The sequence below is a fragment of the Tenrec ecaudatus genome, chromosome 4 (assembly GCF_050624435.1).
Source record: "Tenrec ecaudatus isolate mTenEca1 chromosome 4, mTenEca1.hap1, whole genome shotgun sequence".
In the NCBI taxonomy this organism is placed as follows: domain Eukaryota; kingdom Metazoa; phylum Chordata; class Mammalia; order Afrosoricida; family Tenrecidae; genus Tenrec; species Tenrec ecaudatus.
This window is the reverse complement of record NC_134533.1, coordinates 14,925,536-14,946,915: the sequence shown is the minus strand read 5'-3', so window position 1 is coordinate 14,946,915 and position 21,380 is coordinate 14,925,536. Positions and strand designations below refer to the sequence as shown.

The 21,380-nt window shown below is 40.6% G+C and overlaps 1 protein-coding gene across 1 annotated transcript; it reads right to left on the bottom strand.

Annotated features, from left to right (window-relative positions):
• Positions 1-20,236: 20,236 nt before the first annotated feature.
• On the bottom strand, positions 20,237-21,178 carry LOC142446292 (olfactory receptor 5AN6-like). Its single transcript, XM_075548059.1, has one exon. The coding sequence runs from the start codon at positions 21,176-21,178 to the stop codon at positions 20,237-20,239; it is 942 nt and encodes a 313-aa protein (XP_075404174.1).
• Between the last annotated feature and the right edge of the window lie 202 nt (positions 21,179-21,380).

Here is a 21,380-nt window from a genome sequence, read left to right as displayed (position 1 = left end):
ACAAATCTGTTCTAAAGTCTTTCAGACTTTAAAACAACACGGACTTTTGGGGTCTTCAGGGGAAAAATGTCTCTAATTTTACTGTCACGGTAAATGTTGAGTTCATAAGCACGAACTCATTAAAAATAAACTCACTGGCATTGAGTCACTTCTGACTCACAGTGACACTACGGGACAGAGTAGAACGGCCCTTGCAGGTTTCTGAGACCGTAGTTCTTTACAGGAGTGGGCAGCCTTGTCTTTCTTCCACGTAATTCTGACACATCGTTGTTCTTCTTGTTAGGGGCCCTCCATTCTGACACAGAGCGACCCAATGTGCCACCAGAAGCGCTGCCCTGTGTCATAGCCTCTAAAGGGTTATTACCTTTGAGCATATAGTTGCAGTCCTTGTGTAAATTGATTGAGTGCCTTCACATTTTTGATAACCTTCTACTTTTCTTTTGGCTTAAAATAACAGATTATGATGATGCTCCCAAGTTAAGAGAATTGGCTGGGCTCAGCTGGGTGGTTCTTTTTTCCTTTTTAAAAAATCATTTTCTTGTGGGCTCTTACTGCTCCAGCAACACAACATACATAAATTCTCTCAAGCATATTTGTACATATGTTGCCATCATCATTTCCAAATCATTTTCTACTTCAGGCAACCAACTACTTTTGCAAACATGGTGTTTCCCTCTAGGGAGGGGTCTCTCTGGGCGACGAGTCCAAAGCATCGGAGCTGCAGCTTTGCCGCTCTCACTTCTCAGGAGCATTCTGCTTGTTCTTTCCCGGAGAGGTGTCTTCATGCGGACAGTCAATGATAGGTTCACTATTCTTTGTCAACACCCTAATTCACAGGTACTATTGTTCTCCTTCACCATCCTCCAGATTTTATATGCATATGAGATGATGGAAAATATGATGGCTGTAACAGTCAAATGAACCCTACTTCTCAAAGGAACATCTTTGCTTTTGAACCATTTAAAGAGGCCTGCTGTAGCAGGCTTAACCAGAGGAATACATCCTTTGATGCCTTGTCCACTGCTTCCAAGGACATAAATTGTAAATCAGGTAAAATGAAATCCTTGAAAACTTCAATCCTTTCCCCATTATTTATGGCATTGCTTACAGGTTCCATTGTGAGAATTTTGTTTATTTTTTTCATGAATAGGTCATTTTATTACATATAATATCTATTATATCCATCGGGCATGTAAAAATGGTGCCGTTAAAAATTTCAAAACATTATCTTTCTTCTTGAGCTCTTTGATATTAACTCCTCTTTATTCTCTCCCTTCCTAACCCTGCCACCTTCACGAACCCTTAATATATTAATGTATTTTTATTAGTAGTACATATTTCACACTGCCCATGTTATCCCTTTACCTACAACTCCTAGTAACTGTCCACCATGAAGGGGGCTGCTTTGCCATCATTGCTCTCATTTTCCCCTTCCCCCACCCCTTTCTTTCCCCAACCCTCCTGGAATTGTTACTACCATTACTGTTTCTGAGGGTTTGTCTATCCTAAATTCTATATATTGAAAACACTCATATGTACCAATGTACGTGGACCAGTCTAGCAGGATTTCCAGGTAGAATTGCAAAATCATAATGGAGGGGGTGGAAAGATTACAGAACAAGAGGTGTGTTGTGTGTTTCCTCGATACTAAACAGCCCCCTGGATGTATCTTCTCTTCTCTGTGTCCTCTCTGGGTGGGATTGTCCAATTTTCCACAGATGGGCTCTACGTCTCTAATTTGACCCTCTTCTACACCTCAGTGAGGTTGGTTCTTTTTGAACTTCTAATACCGACTCCTGTCAACATCTTATGATCTCATATATTGGTGTGTAACTTCCACATGGGCTTTGTTGGTTCCCTGATAGATGGCTGCTTGTTTGGCTTTAAGCTGTTGAGGCCCCAGGTGCTAGATCTTTTGATAGCTGGGCACCATCAGCTTTCGTCGCCATATTTTCTTATGCACATACTTTGTCTTCAGTAATTGGATTGGGAAGGTGAGCATCAAGTAATGCCAGTTTAATAGAACAAAATATTCTTGCATTGAGGAAGTACTTGAGTGGAGACCCAATGTCCCTCTGCTACCTTAATACTAAACCTATAAATATGTGTACATAGATCTATTTCCCCATCCTCATATATAAATATATTTACATATGTACATGTCTGTATTTAGACCTTTGTAAATGCCCTTTGCTTCCTAGCTCTTTCCTCTATTTCCTTTTACTTTCCTCCTGTCCCAGTATCATGATCAGCCTTCCTTTGGGTTTCAGTAATTCCTCTCGGTTACATTACCCTTGATCACGCCCTATCAGGCCTCCTACACCCTCCTCACCACCGAATTGGATCATTTGTTGTTCCCTTGTCCTTGAGTTTGTTAACACAACTTCCTCCCCCGCCCCCTACCACCTTTCTTCTCCCATTGTAGTAATTTTGACACTTTTGAGAAAAGAAGATTGAACACATATAGGCTAACTGCATATTGTAATACAGAATTATTCACATATATACATTAATGTACTTACATGACTAGACACAATTTGCCCAATGGGAAATTGCAGTCAGGCAAAACTTACTATAACATTCACTGACATCAGACACATGTTTGCCAGAATAATATACATATATCTTAATACAGAAACTCGGGTTTCAAATTCTTCTGGAATTCTTTATGTTTAAGATATGCTGAGCATGTTCTTTTAGTTTTCTAACTCTAGGGCTTTGCAATTTCATTTGCTATTTTACTTTCTTGTCTTGAGGTCTTCCTTGAAATTTTCTATTCAGTTCTTTGATTATTTTTCTTTCCTATCTTTTAAATGACCTATTGTTTTCTTCAGGAATATTTTTTTATAAATCCTTTTATTGGGGTCTCATACAATTCTTATCACAATCCATACATCCATCCAGCGAGTCAAAAACATTTGTACATTTGTTCCCATAATCATTCTCCAAACATTTTCTTTTTACTTGAACCCTTGGGATCAGCTCCTCACTTTTCCCCTCCTTCCCTGAAACCCCTCCCTCATGAAACCTTCATAATTTATAAATTATTATCATGTTCCCTGTATTAGACTGTCCTACACTCCCTTTACCCACTTTTCTGTTGTCCATGCCTCTGTTGTACATCCTCTGATCTACCCAGATTTTTAAGGTAGAATTGGTATCATGATATTGCTCGGAGTTGGGGGGGAGGAACCATTAAAGAACTAAAGTAAAGTTGTGTGTTTCCTCATTAGTACACTGTAACCTGCTGGCTCATCTCCTCCCCATGACCTTTATGTAAGGGGATGTCCAGTTGCCTACAGGTTGGCTTTGCTCCCCACTCAGCATTCTGCCTCATTCACAGTGATATGCTTTCTTGTTCATTGATGTCTTATACCTGATACCATTGACACCTCATGATCATACAGGCTGGGGTGCTTCTTCCATATGGACTTTATTGCTTCTCAACTAGGTGGTCGCTTGTTTATATTCAAGCCTTTAAGGCCCCGGATACTATATCTTTTGGTAGCTGGGCACCATCAGCTTTCTTTACATTTGTTTATGCATCTCCTTGGTGTTCGGTGATTTTTCGGTAAGGTGAACATCATGGAGTGCCAGTTTAAGAACAAAGTGTTCTTACATAGGGGGAGGACTTGAGTGGAGATCCAATTTACATACGCTACCTTAACACTAAACCTATAAGTATGTACACTTGGATCTATTTCTCCATCATCATATATAAATATTTTATATGAATGATATTCTTAATGTCCTCTGACAGCCCATCAGATCATCTGTGATTACTACTCAGTGAAGCAAATCTGTTCTTTCCATATATTTTGCAATTCAGGTGGGATAAATTTAAGCTCAAATTTTGACTGTCATGGACTTGTTTTACAAATCGGCAATTGATGATCTGTTCCAGTGTCAGCTTCTTGCCTGGTTTTAGCTGCTTCTACTGAGCTTCCCCATCATCTCTTATCAAACGTGTAGTCAATTTGATATCTGTGTATACCAACTGGAGAAGTTCATGTGTATAGTCAACTTCTGTGTTGTTGAGAAACAACATTTTTAAAAATGAAATCCTTGATCGTGAAAAATCCTATCATGTGATCTCCAGCTTCATTTCGATAGGAAGACTATGTTTTCCAAGTCTGTTCTTTCCTCTTTGTTTCCAACTTTTGCATTACAATCACTAATAATTAGCAAAGCATTTTGATTGAACATTTAATCAATTGCAGCCTGAAGATATTGGTAGAATTCTTCAATTGCTTTATCACTAGTTTTGTGACTGGTGCATGAATTTGAATAGTTGTGTTGATTGGATTTCCTTGAAAGCAGATAGATATAATCCTATCACAGGCAACATTGTACTTAAGATTGATTCTGCAAAGTCTTTTCTGACAATTAATACAAAGCCTTTACTCTTGATGGTGTCATTCCTGGCATAGGAAATCAAGTGATTTTCTGATTCAAATGGCAAATACTAGTCCATTTCAGCTCACTAATGCCTACATCCTCTATCTTTGGGGGGTTATTTCATTGTTAACGACTTCCAATTCTCTTCGATTTATGCTTTGCACAAAGTTCCAATAATAAGCAGATAATTAGCAAATGAAGATCTTGAGGGCTCCACTGCCATTCATGTCACCCTGGTCAACTCCACTCTGAAAGCAGGTCTTTCACAGTCACATTCAAGTGACTCCAACCTCAGGGCCCTTCCTCTGCACTATCCCCGATAATGGTCTGCTTCCATTCATTAGGCCTTCAGTGCCTGCCCATGTTTCAAAGCTGTGCAGAAGGCTGTCCTGGTTCATTGTCTGTTCTTTGTTTCCTTGTTCATTGTCTGTTCTTAGTCTGGAAGCTCTGTTGAACCATGTTCACTCTTGGTAACCCTATTGGCATTTGAAATACCAGTGACATAGTGTCCATCATCATAATAACACACCCGCCAACACACGAGAAATGGAAACACTGCATTCAGAGTACTAGAGACCAGAGAGAGGATGTATAAAGAAACCACTGCGTTGACCTGTGATATTTTTGTTTAATAAAGGTTTCTATGCTGTCATAGCCATATTGTTCACATACACTTATATATGGCTCTCCACCATTTGGTATTTAGTGTGAGTTATTTGGCATTAATAGAATCTCCAACAAGCAGAATATCAATGGAGCTTGATTTTCCTTTAACCAATTGACACGGCTCACTTACTTCGTTGTTTGCAGTGCTTTTTCATTCTTTTAACCAGTGAGTTTCATACACACACACCCTGGAATGTCATAACTATTATAGTCCGCATTGCTTTTCCATCCTTTACAGTGTTGTTTATCATGTGAAGTTTACTTGCTTAGCTTCATTTTCATGGTTGATATTTGCCTGATTACTCCTCAGCTCACATTCATTCAACTGTCTACTTTCTCTCAGAAGTTTTAGTGGAGAATTAGAAGTTTTTCTATTCGTTCAATCTAGTTGTGATGCCCACTTGCTTGCTTTATCAAATCAATCTCATACAAACAAACTCAAGGGCCTCCTCTTGAGTGTAACTTTGAGACACACCTGCTACTCCATGTGAACTGTTGTTCTTCACACCTTCCTTAACCAGTCGGTCTGTTTCAGTCAACATCCATTCGTTTATAACAAATTCATTATTCTATATATGTTCTAGTGCTCCCAAATAGATACAAGGATGGGTAACTTTATCTTCTCCACTCCATTATTCACTTGATGTATTTTTTTATTAAGCCCATAGAGATGACTGGGGGATCAAACCATCCCCTTTACGTATCATATGGTCAAATTTTTGTGCATTTAGTGTGAACCAATTAAATTATCCTTTAATTTTCATATTTGGCTTTAGTCAGAATGTGTGGCTCAGCTAAGAGTAAAATCTGAACCATACCATGTGCTAATTGATCTTCAAGGACATCTCTGTGTAACTATGATTCCCAGTCTTCAATTTTGTTCATTAATATCATAAATACCTTAAAGCTGACACTTATTAGTACTTTCTGGATCGAATGTACTTTCTGCAGAGTCAGTTCTTGAGCATGAGCATCAGTGAGACAACACAGCCATACCAAGACACACCCAGCACCACCAAAAAGTTATCATCGAACTTCCATCATCAACTTCAATGCACCATCTCCCTGAGCTCACATAGTCCATCAGGAGCTGCTCTTGTTCACTATTAAAGAAAAATGCTCACCCTAACTGATAAGAGTCACTGAGTAGTACAACAGGTCCTTGACTACGGAGAGATTCCACAGACGACAGATCTGGTGCTCTGCTGCCCAAATATCAGATCCTTTCACACAATCTCCTCTCTGCACACAAGGTGTTGTCATGAGTTGGAATGGACTGGATCACAGCAACACCTGGCTGTCATTGTGGGGATGACTGAGGGCCAGGCTGTGTAGTGCAGAGGGTCTGCATATGTCAGAATGGACTCTAAGACACTTATCAACCAAGAGTCGCCCTAGCTCAGGTCTAGGTGAGCACTTGGTAAAAGTTGGGCAGTTAAAAATAATCACAGATGGAACACACTAGACCCTCTTTGGGAGGAAAATGTGGGTGTATTTCTGCAAAAACTGAAATATTGGAAATCAACCTGGGCCAGATCCACTGGCTCCCATGGGTCTATGTAAACTTGACCATAGTGGATTTCATTTTCTGACTTGTCTGGCTCCAGCCCCTTCGATATTTTGTCCTCATGGAATAACATATTTGACAAGTAGACGGCTTTCTCCCAGAGCCATATAGTATTTCTTCCCTTGGGACATGCTGGACTTTTTTTGCTTATTAACCTCTAGACAATAATAATGGCAGGGCTTATCTTGTGATCTGGCAGCACAATTAACTTGGTTGAAGTTACTGCATGGGCATCAGAAACAAGTGGGAACATCTCCCATTAAAAAGAGCAGTTTACTTTTGTAGGAGAGTTTTTAAAGACTGGGGAGTTTCTGATCTTTAGGATCATATAATCAATTTTCTTCACACTAGTGTTTTGAGTCCCATTCTTTTCTTAAAATCTCCTGATAGAAATTGAAGAGACATATCACATTTGTACAGTCTTCTTTGTAACTCTGTTACTTTTAAAATCAAGGTTTACATGATATATCAGCACAGGTGACAAAAGTTCCCTTAGGAGAAAAAAAAAGTGGATGAAAAGAGACCGCGGTCAGTGTAAGACATGGAAAAAATTAAAATAATTTATAAATTATCAAGGGGATATGGGGGAGGGAGAAAAAATGTTAAATGAGAAGCTGATGCCAAGGGCTCAAGTGGAAAGAAAATGTTTGGAAAAGAAGAGAGCATGTGCACAGATGTGTTTCACACACAGGACATATGTATGGATTGTGATAAGAGCTCCCAATAAAATAAAATTAATATTTAAAAAAGATTCCTTAGTAACTGGGATGAAGTTCAACTAGCTTTCACAGGATTGCTTAGATTGACAATTGCCTACCCCTAGCCTGTGATTTTGATTTTGTCAAGGTTTCCATTGTAATTAGTAAAAGTCAGTTCACTCAACATTTTTTATTATCTTCGCCCGTGCAATAATTGAGACCATAACCATCACAAATTGCAGTGTCTGGTAGTGCACTTGAATCTCATTTACATGGACTAGAGTCTTTTGATATATCTGTGTGCTGGGTGTTAGTGCCTTATATCTTCTGGTTAGGTGCTGTCTAGGAGGTTTCGTCTCATAGTGACCCTATGTACCGCAGAAAGAAACAATGCTTAGTCCTATGCCAACCTGTCTTATTCGGATTTCATCTGGGCCATAACCTAAATAGAAGTTAAGATGAAGTTTTTTTTTTCATAGAGAGTGTTATTCCAGTTATTAAGAATGAATAAAACAATAAGTAAGGCAGGGAAGGAAGTAAAACCAAATTTTAAAATTATAATCAAACTATTCACTGCAATTTACAATTAATTGTTAATCTCATAGGACTTATCAGCAGAAAGAGGAGGGATAAATGTGGTTTTAATCGCTGAAAATTAGCTGGGCATGCCACAATACAAAATTGGAATGAAAGAAGGCATCATTAGACACCTATGGGGACAATCCAAAGCTGGACATGCTCAGCCCAGGGTCATCTAGCACAGGTGAAGGACTACCTGGGCATGCACTCTAGGTACCAGCGACAGTACATCACATGTGCACCTGAACCCAGCCACTGATAACAGCCAAAGCCGTCACCTATGCCCCCTCAAGTTGGGGGTGATGGGACAAAATCAGAGACCAAGGACAGTTGCCATCTTGTTCTGGGACTTCTTCCACGTGGTTTTCCATGGTCCCCTGAAGTGGCCATCTACAGTTGCATACTCTTGCGTGGTCTGCTGCACGGCCTTGCAGGCTCCAGAGATGGCATGGAGTGAGACCCTCCTACCAAAACTCCCCTTTCCCTCATAAAAGTTAGTTGGATTACAAAGTGCTTCTGCAGCAGGAATTCTTTCAGCGGTGAGAATCAAGGACTGAAGAAAACCATCCCAGAGAACTGTATTCCAAAAGGCTACATGGTGTATTTCAGGACAGAACGCCCGGGCAAAGTAAAGGGAGAAGTGTTACATATCAGCTGCCTTTGATCAGCTTCACATTGGTCAACTATGTGCCTCATTTGACATTCCTCATCCTTCCCTGTGAAACAAGTATGAACATCAAGTGGATGAGGTGAACACAATCATATTCCTTTTGGAGAATCATATCTTACAACACGAACTTCATTTTCCATCAACTCCTTTATTCTATTTAAAATAACTACTAAGCATTCAGGAGCCCTGGTAGAACAGTGGTCGTGAGTTGAGCTGCTAACCGCCAAGTCAGCAGTTTGAATCCACTAACTGCTCCAAGGTAGAAAGCTGAGGCTTCCTACTCTAGGAAAGAGCTGCTATCTCAGAAACCCAGAGGGACAGTTTTCCCCATTCTTTATGGATGTGATGAGTCGGCACTGACTCAATGGCAGTGAGTTTATTTAACATCACCTTCAACTCACTAGAGATCTAAGCAATGAAGTATAATGGTCACATCCTTGATTTGATCCCTGCTTCAATGCTAAGTTTAGTTGACCTCTTTGCTCTGAGTACTTCAAAATTTTAAAAGTTCTAGCAACATAGAAGTGACTACAATGTTCATGCTCTAATTCTGAAAATTTCTCGATATTTTTATATTCTCCATTTTTGCTTGCATGCCTACCAGTTGCTTTGTGACTGATTCCTTCCCTATAGAACTTTGTTAAATGTATCCAACAGCATCCAACTGTATTTTCTTGTTTTTAATGTCAATACAAAATTTAATTTACAACATTGCTTAGAAAACTTCCTTTTCAAGATACTATTTGGGAGAGTTGTTCCAAGTGCTTCATTTTGCCAAAGTTGAATTTCTATCATTCATTTTGCAATAACAAATTTTTTCACACCCACTACCTAGGTTTTTAAAATCATTTTATTGGTTTCTCATGCAGCTCATATAATAACCCATACATTCATTGTGTCAACCACATTTGTACATATGTTGCCATCATCCTTTTCAAAACATTTTCTTTCTATTTTAGCCCATCATATCACCTCACTTCCCTACCACCCCCAATGAACTTTGATAATTTAGAAATTATTTTCATATCTTACACTAACAACTGCCTCTTTTAACCCATGTTTCTGCTGTTTGTCAACCTAGGCAGTGGGTAGATGCATCGATCATTATGATCTGTTCCCCCACATTCCACGTACCCTCATGGTATCACTGCTCCCATTATTTTTTCCTAAGGGGTTTATATGCCCTGGATTCTGTGTCTTGGGAGCTCTTATCTGTACCAGTGTGCATGGTCTAGATAGCCAGATCTGTAAGGCAGACTTGGGGTCATGATAGTGACGGGGTTAAGGGTATTAAAGAAACCGAGTGTCTACAGATGGGCTTTGGGTCTCCATTCTGCGCCCTCATTCACATCAATATGATTGTTTGTTTTGAGTCTTCTGATGCCTGACACCTGATCCCATGACACCTCATGATCACACAGTTAGTGTGATTCTATGTGCGCTTTGTTTCTTCCCAGTTACATGGCTCCTTTTTTAACTTCAAACCTTTAGATAACAGACAATATATATTTTAGTAGCCAAACACCATATGCTTTCTTCAACACATTAGCTTATGTACCCATTTTGTTTTCACCTATGTATAACAAACTAAAATAGTGCTCATTCCTGCAACATTTTTATGATCACTGGTATGTTTGTGCACATTATGGCAGAAACTTTGTCAATTCTACCTTATTATATCTTGCTTACCTTTACCATTTCTATAAGAAAGTTCAAGCATTACAAAGAACATAATGTCTATTAAATAGAAAGTCAGTAAAAATTAAGGAAACATTCAAGGAGGGAGAACTAAGGGATCTATAATAACGGGCCCATGTAGGTGGAGAATCTAACTGAAGACCCACATACATATCTCTGTGTCTGGGTACGGAAATACATTGGATTATATCAGTAACATAAAAGTGAATGGTGAGGGAATTCCATAGAATATAAGTAGTGGGGGGAATGAGAGTGATGGGGATCATGGTGCTACTCCACCCAAGGGGAGGTGTTGTTTATGTCTCCACAGGAAAGGGAGAGAGGGACCAGAACCCATCCCAGAGCAGCAAGCCTTGCAGGTAATACATGGGCATGAAGCAGGGAACTGACAGAGAGGACACCAGGGCCAGGCCAACGCTGAGCTCTGTTGACTCCCCTCCTAGAAGAAAGCAATGCATAGGTCAGCACTGAATAGAGAACCCAGGGAGAGAGGCAGGTCTGTCCAGATCGCATGGGAGTACACTAAGAGGGAGAGAGAACCTCATTATGACCCCCCAAGCCCTGTGGACAACATCCCTGCTCAGCGGGGCCAATGAACATAGAGGACAGTAGGACCGGCCACACGATGAGACACAATGTTCTCTCACTGACCTATTGCACTACCGTAAACAGCACTGGAGACATTGTGCAGAAAGTGTGTCCTGTCTGCCCCATGCAGGGTGGAGTGAGATTCAAAGGGAGTGCAACAGGGCAACAAGGGGAGCAAAGTAACCAAGTCCCCTGGGAATCCTGAAAATAGACTTCTGACTTGGGGGAGAGAGCTTGGCACCTCATCAGGCTTGATCAGAAAGCATACATAAGGTTCAGCATATTTGTTATGTTGTTTTGTTTTTGTTTGCTTGGAGTTTCTTTTCCCACCCTATGTCCATTTATATAAGAAAGGCAGAGTGAACAATCTTTAGGAGAAAAAATGGGACCTGAGGTTCTTGGGGTACAAGGGAATGGATGGGTGGGGAGCGGGAGTGGGGAAGCAATGAACTCAGAGATAAGGGAACAACTGAGACCTATATATTGCCTGGTGAGGTTTGATCAAGAGCAGTGTGTCTGAGAGGAAATGCTGTGCTGAGAGCTGAATTGAGGGTGAGCAGGATAGTGGGATAGAAAGAAGGTAAAGAAGGAAATAGAGGAAAGAATAGGAGGCAAAAACTGATTATAGAGTTATATAGTTATGTATACATCTAATTTATTAATTTATAATGAAAGGAAGAGAGGTCAATGTACATGTATTTATGTTAAGTATTAAGAAAGCAGATGAACTTTGGGCCTCTCCTCAGACATCCCTTAACCCAAGAACACTTTGTTCTGATAACCGGGTACTCTTTGATACATACCTTCTCAACACAATCACTGAAAATAAAATAGCTGCTTAAGCAAATGTGATGAGAGCAGATGGTGCCCAGCTATCAAAACATATAGCATCTGGAATCTTAAAGGCTTGAGGTTAAACAAGCAGCCATTTAGCAGGAAGTAAATAGCCCACATGGAAGAAGCACACCAGCCTGTGGGATCAGGGGGTCCACAGGATCAGGCAGCAGGTATCAAAAGATCCAAAACTATATCAATTTGAGCGAGGGGGGCTGGGGTGGAGACTGAAAGCCCATCCGTAGACAATTGGATATCCACCCCATGGAAGGGTTATAAGGAAGGGATGATTCAACTAAAATGTAGTATAGCACCAATGAATCACATATCATTCTTGAGTTCCTAAATGCTCCCCCCCATACCCCCCACTATCATGACCCATGTCTACCTTACAAATCTGGCTAAACTGCAGAAATGCACTGTTACATATAAGAGCTCTCCACACATGGAATTCAGGACAGATAATTCCCACAGGAACAGTAGTGGGAATAGCAATATCAAGATTGGAGGGGGGAATCATAGGGGAGAGAGAAGAGGGAGAAATGGTGAACTCATTAACAAGACTGGATATATAGCCCCCCCTCCCCCAAAGGGGATGAATAGCACAAATGTGGGAGTAGGAAGACAATGAACAGTGTAAGATATGAAATAATGATTACAGCATATAATGTATCAAGGATTGTGAAAATGGAAAAGGAGGGGAGGGCAAAAAAGAGAAGCTTATACTAAGGGCTCAAGTAGAAAATGTTTTGGAAAGGATGATAGCAACATATCTACAAATATTCCAAACAATTGATGTATGGAATGTTATGAGTTGTAAGAGTCCACAATAAAATGATTTTTTTTAAAGTAACAACGTCAGGAATTTTTTTATGTACTGAGAAACTATACATAGGCAAAAAATGACTTATTAGAACAGTGAAAACTTAAACCTGAAAAACAAACTTACTGCCATTGAGTCCATGCAACCTTTTTGGACAGGATAGAATCATCCCTGTGAGTTTCTGAGACTATGACTCTTTATAGGAGTAGAAAGCCCTGTCTTTCTAGCGAAAACTTAAACAGCTACGTAAATAATTCTAAAATCACACCACAAAAGCACTTCAGTTACAGAGGTTGCTAGGAACAACTAATTGTAATTATCTACAAACTTTGCCAGAGCAGAGAACTGAAGGAGCACTTAAAACTTACAGCTTGGAGCATGTATATGTTATTAAACCTGAAATTCAGACCCTCATAAAGGAAATCTACAAATTAGTCTCATTCAAAGATAGATTCAACAAGACTAAGCAAAATAAAGCAAAAAAAAAAAAAGACATAACAACCGTGGTCATGGAGGACTCTAATACTTTCATGAAATGAGGGAAGGAAGAAAAATGTCTTCACATGATAGAGCTTGACTACAAAATTCTACATTAGCCGAGTCATTCATGGTGAAGTAATGAAAGATTTCCTTGTGATTGAAATCCTGGCTGTCCTCACTGTTATTCTTCACTGTGTGGTGGGTCACAGCCAACAGGATACACGAGTACAATAAAATTCTTAGGAATAGAGAACCAATGCTGTCATTATTCACAGCTTATATGATTCTCTATAAAGAACAAAGTTAAAATAAAAGAGATAATCAGCAAGAGTAGCATGACTTTGGGATTTTAAAAGATGAGGCTTTCTGGTTCTGTAAAGATTTATAGTCTCGGTCTACAGGGGTGGTGTGGCAGTTACATAATCTGTCAACTTGCAAAGGGGTAGAATCTAGTGTGTCAATCAGGTCAGAGCCAATGAGGCCTCTGTGGTCTCCAGGGGCTTCTGGAAACTCCTGTTTTCCTTCCTGGAGGCAGGACACACACACTCAGCTTGTCTTCCTTCTGACAAGCCACATGGAGACCCCTGGTGGAACCAAGGCCAGGGATCTGGAAGCCAAGCACACAGGGAGACCCACACCAATGCTGAGACACTTCCACGACCACAATAGCCACAAGACTTCCCACCCACTGGCCTGTGATCTCCCTGAACTTGGCATCATCACATGTGTTGCGTGAGTCTGAAGAGGATATTATTGACTGGCATGGGACATATGGACCAATATTGGATTTATGGACTTGACCTGGACTGGGCAGGGATGTTTGCTTTTTTTTCTATTTTTTCTTTTGCCCTCGCTCCCCTTGCTTCCTTATGTTCATCCTCTGCCCACCTCCTCCGCAGTTGTCTACCATGTTTTCTAAATATGCAGTTACTCTGTGATATAAAGTTCTCTATTACACACATCTGAGTGTCTCTCGATTTGTTTCTCTCGCCTCCCCAGACACACAGGTGGTTATGAGTCAGAATTGACTTCTTGACAGTCATTTTGAATGTAATAATCAACTAGATTTTCATAAACGCTCAAAACAAAAAGCACAGCAAAAACCTACTTTTAGGGTAGCATCACAAAAACATGAAGTATCTAGAAAGGAATCTATCAAAACTGTTCAAAACCTTTGTTGAGAATATTTAATAAATTGATTCAAAAATTTCTGCAGATCATCCAACAATGGCTGCAGCAATACATTGACAGGGAGCTGCCAGAGGTTGAGGCTTGATTCAGAAGAAGACATAGAACAGGAGATAACAGAGCTGATGTCAGATGAATTTTAGCCCAAAGCAGAGAACACTAGGGAAATGTATACCTTTGTTTGTTGACTATGCCAAGGAATTTGACTGTGTGTGGATCACAACAAACTGTGGGTAACCTCAGGAGGAGTGAGAATTCCAGAACACTTCAGGTGTTCACCCAGAGCTTATACCCAAATCAAGAGGCAGTTATGCGAACAGAACACGGGAGTCTTGCATGCTCTAAAATCACGAAAAGTGCACCGCAGGGTTCTAGCTTCTCACCATACATATTCAATTTGTATAGTGAGCAAATACTCAGAGAACCTGGATGATGTGAGGAATTGGAGGGAGGCTTCTTAGGAACGTGAGGTTTGCAGATGACACAACCTTGTTTGCTGAACATTAGGAGGACTTGAAGCACTTGCTGCTGAAGATCAAGGATTGTGCTCTGCAATGGGTATTATAATTCAATGTCAAGAAGACCCAAATCCTCACCACTGGTACAATAGGTACCAGCATCATCAGTGCAGAAAAGATTTAAGTCCTTCAGGATTTTGTCTTGCTTGGATCCACTGAAAGCAGTAGTCAGAACATGAAAGGTTACATTGCATTGGTTAAGCTCCTGCATAAGACCTTTTTGGAGTGTGGACGAACAAGGATGTTACTTTGAGGAATAAGATTTGCTTGACCCAAGCCATAGTGATATCAGTTACTTCATATGCATGTGAAACTTGCACATTGAATGAATGAGACCAAAGAAGAATTGACACATTTCAACTGGGGTCCTGGAGAAGCAGATTGAAAGTACTATGGACTGCTAACGGGCCTTGGAAGAAATGCAGCCAGGCTCCCAGAGGTGAGGATGGCGAGACTTCAATATACACACTTTGCACGTGTTGTCAGGAGAGCAACGTCCTTGGGGAAGGAAATCATGTTCAGCAAAGTAGAGGGGAAGTGACAAAGAGAAAGGCCCTTAAGGAGATGGATTGACACAGTGGCTGCAATCATGGGCTCAAGCAGAGGAACGACTGGGAGGGTGGTGCAGGACAGGTTAACGTTTCATTCTGCTGTGCTGTGGGTCAGTGTGGGTCAGAACCGACTCCACGGCACCAAACAACATCATGTTTTGCTTGTTCCCATCAGTCTATGGCTCTGAGGGGTCAACATTGGGGACAGAAGATTCATGTTAGACATTGTCATTTCACCACAGAAACAGGACTATTTTGAATCCAGATAAAAAGTTGAGTGGTTTTAATTCTTAGAAAAAAGAGCGAGCAGCTATACGGGTGCTCATGTGCAGGTTCTCCTGCAGGGGCTTCCACAGGTGGTCAGATCGTTTCCTGTATCTTTGCCAGTGTTGCTGCTGCTCTGGTGGCAATGCCAAAGAGCCACGAAAGAAAGTGCACTATCTACTCTCCGAATAGTGAAACGGCCTCATATGTAAGGGTCTCTGTGACTCAAACACATTCTACATCTCTCTCTTTCTAGAAAGGGACCCTGGTGGTGTAGCGGGTTACATGTTGGGCTGCTAACCTGAGGTCAGCAGTTCAAAACCACCAGCTGCTCCCTGCGTGAACTGGAAGAGTTCTACTCCTGTAGAGTTCTGGGAAGCCAAAAGGGCATCTCTTCTTGCTATTCAGATGGCTCTGAGCCAGAATCAACTTTATGGCCCTTAATTTGAATTTTGTTTGAGACGAAAAATATTTATGCTTTGATTTTTTTTGCCAAACTAGTTGCCTTCAGTAATGACAAGCATTTTGAATGAAATGATTGTGAGGCAATGTGAATGTTGATACAATTAGTGGGACTGGTGTCCTGAGGGTTCTCTAATGCAGAGGTTGCTGGGTGGGCCCAGTTTCTTAAGACTCACACTGTTATACATATATCCACCAGAGGGAAGTAGATACGGGAGGTAGGCTGGCCAAACCGCAACTGAACTCATTGCCACTGAATGGACACATAATGACCCTATTGGACAGGACAGAACTGCCCTTTTGGGTTTCTGAGAAGGTAACACCTTACGGAAATAGAACAGTTCCTCTTTCAGATGGTCACTCATCCCTCAGTAGAAAAGCAAAAATAAAAACTCACTGCCATTGAGTCAATTCCAATTCATAGGGACTTGATAGGATGAGATAGAACTGCCCTTGTGGGTCTGTGAGACTGTAACTGTTCATGGAAATTTAAAAACTCATCTTTCATTTGGGAGGCGGCTGGTTGATCTGAACTGCTGACATTACAGTTACAGCTGTGTAAGTCTGGGTAGACATGAGAAACAAATCCACAGAAATTCATATGCATATAAGAGAGAGTTTTATATAAAAGGTGAGTGTACATTAAGAAACTATCCCAACCCAGTGCTGTCCAAGCCAATAAGTCCGACATTAGCCTATATATCCAACACTGATCTACAAAGTCCTCCTGAAACTCACAATACACACCCAACAATGCTAAATATAGGAGAAAAGCTGAATCAATGAGCGTGTTGTAAGCATATCAGCACTGGCAGGGGTCTCTATGTGGCTGCTCCAGCACCCAGGGCCACATCAAGGTAAGTCCATGTGGCTTCAGCTCAGGGATGTTTCGCAGGAACTGAGCCTTTCCAGCTGGGGCAAAGAACTAACTAATACAGCCACACACTGGTCTAACCTTCAGAGAACAAGAGAGACCAGAGGAGAACAAAGGCGAGGCTCACTGAGCTGTTTATTGGTCTGCCCTTCAATTAATCCCATGTGTGTATCGGCCAGGTTGGCACAATAAACCTTAACTAGCACAGAAGCCCAACTATAACCCACTACCCCATTGGGACTGTGTTGTTAGATTGTTCATTTCATTTCTTTAGATGGGCTCAGTGTGTGTACATAGTATATTTCTTTTTTTTTAATCACTCCAGATTATTAACCCTAACATGACTTTAGTGGTCTGAGTGGATTAAAAAATACAAAGGAGGCAAAGTAAATATGAAATGGCCTTGGAGCCTTTAGGGATGCATTATTTCATCACAACCAAACACTGTAGGGATGCCGAAGGAGCAGGCTGTGTTCAGTTCTGTTGTACAGAGTCTCGAGGTGGAACTGACTGCACAGCACTTCACAACCAACCAACCCTGGCTCTGCAGCTGGGCTCTTACCACAAAAGGTAGAGCTTGGGTGTAGTTGTTATGCAGTGGACAGCTAACTGCAGGGTCAGCAGTTCAAAACTACCAGGCGCTCCTCCAAAGAAAGGCAGGCCTTCTTACTCCTATAAAGACTTACAGTCCTGGAAACCCACAGGAGCAGTTCTACCCTGTTCTACAATGTCGATATGAGTTGGCAATGACACGAGGGCACTTAGTTGTTGTTGGTTAAACAAAAATGTCAGTAGGTGGAACTCACCAGAGACTTACTTTCAGGGGAAAAATGTGAAAATCTACTTCTGCAGAGATTATAGCCTTAGAAACCAGATGAAAGCAGATCTGGTTGCTATGGTTAGACATCAACTGGAGAACAGTGGGGTTGGTTTTCTGATTTGTCCTGCTCCAGCATCTTCAATATTTATTTCTCATGGAATATATTTTCCAAGTAAGCTATTTTCTCCAACAGCCCCTTTTCGTTTCCTCACTTTGGATTTACTGGACCTTATCTTGTTTATTAACCTGCAAACAGTAAGCAAGGCAGCGATTACCTTAGGTTCCTACTGGGCAGTTAGCTCAGTTGAAGATATTGAAACCAGTGGGAACTGCACTCTTTTAAAAGGGGGGAATCCCTTTCGGAAAGAAATGTCTGTGAAATGCAGGAGTTTAGATTCTTGAGGTTCATATGAACAATTTCCCCCACACCACGCTTTGGAGCTCCATTCTTTCCTTAGAGGAAACTGATGGAGATAGAGGAGACGTTGCCAAGCTGTCCATTCAAGCTTGGCTGCAACTCTGCTGCTCTTGACATTGTGCTGTTGTCAGGACAGTTCTCCCCTTTAGTCGCAGGAGATAAAAGTTCCCTGAGTGACTGCCATGGGGCCATCTAGCTTTCTCAGGATAGTCTGAGTTGGGAATTGTCTACCCAGAGCCTGCTATTTTCATTTTATTAATATTTCCATTGTCATTAGCAAGAGTTCCCTCACACATTTCTAAGTGTCATTGTCTGGACAACAGTTTCAATTATTACAAATTACTGTGTACCTCCTCTACCTTATTTACACAGAAACCTTATTTACCTTAACCACAGTAACGTTGATACATCTGCATGCCAGGTGTTAGTGTCACCTGTCTTAGTCTGATTGAATCGGGGCTACCCAGAAACAAAAACTAAGACAATGCTTTATGAATGGTGAATATCATCCCAGGTAGCAAAAGAGAGCAAGAAGAAGTGTAAGACTTGAAGGAAATAAGATCGGGTTTTTAAAGTGTAATCCAATTGTTCACTGCAACAGACATTGCCTTGCTTGATACCATGTCACTGTCATCCAAGGAGCCAAACCAAGTGCATTTCGGGAAGGATGCCCATGGAAAATAGAGAGATCAGTGTTATCCTTCAGCTTCCTTTGGTCAGCTCCACGTGATCAGACAGTTGCCGTGTTGTTACTTTTCTCACTCTTCCATGTTAAAAAAGCATGGCCATCAGGGGCACGATACTGGACCTCACTGGTTCCAATGAGACAATCACATCCTTCCTCCCTAACTTGAGTTTCCATGAAGATTATTTGTTCAATTAAAAGATCTAGTAAGCATGAGCTTGAGTTCAGAGATACTAACAATGCCGTATGATGATGATGCCCTTCATTTGACCCTCCTGCAATTCTGAGTACCACTTGTTTTCTCTGAGTCCTTCACATTTTCAGAAAATGCAGGGGGCTAGAAATGACAAGGCTCATGTCCTGGATGAACTTGAAAATCCTCAGATTTCTGGAAATTTTTCTTCTCTTGTAGTCTTACCGATAAACTTAACAGTTGTTTTGTGACTTAGCTCTTTCTTGTAGAATCATGTTAAATGCATCCAGCAGCAACCAACTCATGGTTCAGAAATTCTATTTTCATACTTTTCATCTAAAGCTGAAATTTACTTTTCAGCAGTAAGTATAGAACCTTCTTTGCGGTCTACCACAAGGGAAAATTGAACCAAACACTTTATTTTGCCAAACAAAAATTGCTAACCTCAACTTTTCAATAGAACACTGTTTTTACACATTCACTGGCTAGGTTTAAAGACAGAGAACTGCTAGCATTTTCATAATTTTTTCAAAAGGACACAACTACCTATATCCATAATAGATTTATTGCACTCAATCCAAATGCAAAAAAATATATTGATAATAATATATACCTATCTTGGGAATGAGTCATTAACTGATGAGAATATGTCCATTCATGTTTCATTTGCCAGAAAAAGTCACACAATGAAATCTAAATTCATGGAGATGAAGAATTCTAATCCTCCCACAGAGGAGAAAGGGAAGACAGCTTTTGACATACAGAGACAAAATAAACTCGAAGTGTAATAAGTTTCATTTTTCATGCATGGTTGTATGTGATTCTGTCCTGAATCTTAAGGCAGCCCAATCTCAAAAACATCAGGAAATCAAAGTAAAGATGAGAAGATAAGCAGGTAGGGAAACTAGAATACTGGGAATGAAACACACAGAATGCAATTAACGAGAATGCTGACTCACTGTGGAAAGAATAACCAATATCACTGAGTGACTTGTGTAGAAACTTGGAAATGGGAGTCTAATTTGCTGTACTCTTGTTCATTGAAAACAAAATAGAATATTCTTTTTTGAGTGGAAAAATGTGAAAAGAAACTTCATCAGTAAGACTCTTATTAAAAACCACCATAGAAGAAAATCTAGCCAGATGTAGCAAATATTTTTACCAAACTCACAAAGGCATTCCACAAGATAGTTTTAGGACTCCAGATTAATGTTGCTTATTACTTATTTGGAAATAAAATACGCAGACTTTTCACACTATTGTCAAGAGAAAATCCTTCTCTTACATCTGATGAGGGCATCTTTGATTTCCTTATTTCTCAGACTATAGATCAATGGGTTTAACATGGGAATCACTATAGTGTAGACAACAGAGGCCAGCTTCCCTTGGCTAAGAGAATCATCAGAATTGGGGCATAAATATACAAAGGTGCCTGAGGCATAGAAAAGACTCACTGCTGTCAGGTGAGAAGCACAAGTATTGAAAGCCTTGGACCTGCCTTCAGCCGAACTCATCTTCAGAATGGTGGCAACGATATAACCATAGGATATTGTGATAACCAGGACAGAGGTCAGTCCATAGATCACTGTCAGTATGGCAAATAAAACCTCAAAATAAAAGGTATTCGAACAAGATAAGTTCAGTAGTTGAGGCAAGTCACAGTAGAAATGATTAATGATATTTGGCCCACAGAAATGAAGCTGAAGTAAGCCACACAGCTGGGTTAATGAGCCTAAAGATCCAGTTACAGTTGATCCAATCAGTAGCTGTAGACAGAGGGTCGGGGACATGATGGCTGTGTAAAGCAGTGGGTTACAAATGGCAGCATATCGATCATAAGCCATGGACACGAGAAGACAGCTCTCAGTCAGACCAAAGGTAGAGAAGAAGAAGTACTGCACAGCACACCCCACAAAGGAGATGGATTTCTGCTCCTGGAAGAAGTCTGAGAGCATCTTGGGAGTCGTGGAGGACACATAGCATATGTCTACGAAGGCTAGTTTGTTGAGGAAGTAGTACATGGGTGTGTGCAGATGAGAGTCTATCTTGATCAAGATGCTAAGACCTAGGTTCCAGAAAACTGTCAGAAGGTAGATGCCTAGGAATATTGAAAAGAGGACGAGTGTGAGCTTTGGAAATTCAGAGAATCCCAAGAGGATGAACGTGGTAACAGTAGTTCTGTTTCTTCCTTCAGCCGTTGCCATGGCGCTCCTGAGATCTATAGGATCTTTGTTATCTCAGTTTTCTCAAGAGTGTTCATTCAATGCAGTGCTCAACTTTCATTGCTTTTAGAAATGATATTATATCTTTGTTGTTGTTGGATTTACTATCTCTGGAGTTGGCTCTGAACCACAAACTTATGGATGTCAAGAAAATTTTGCTCAGTCGATCATACCATTTACATAA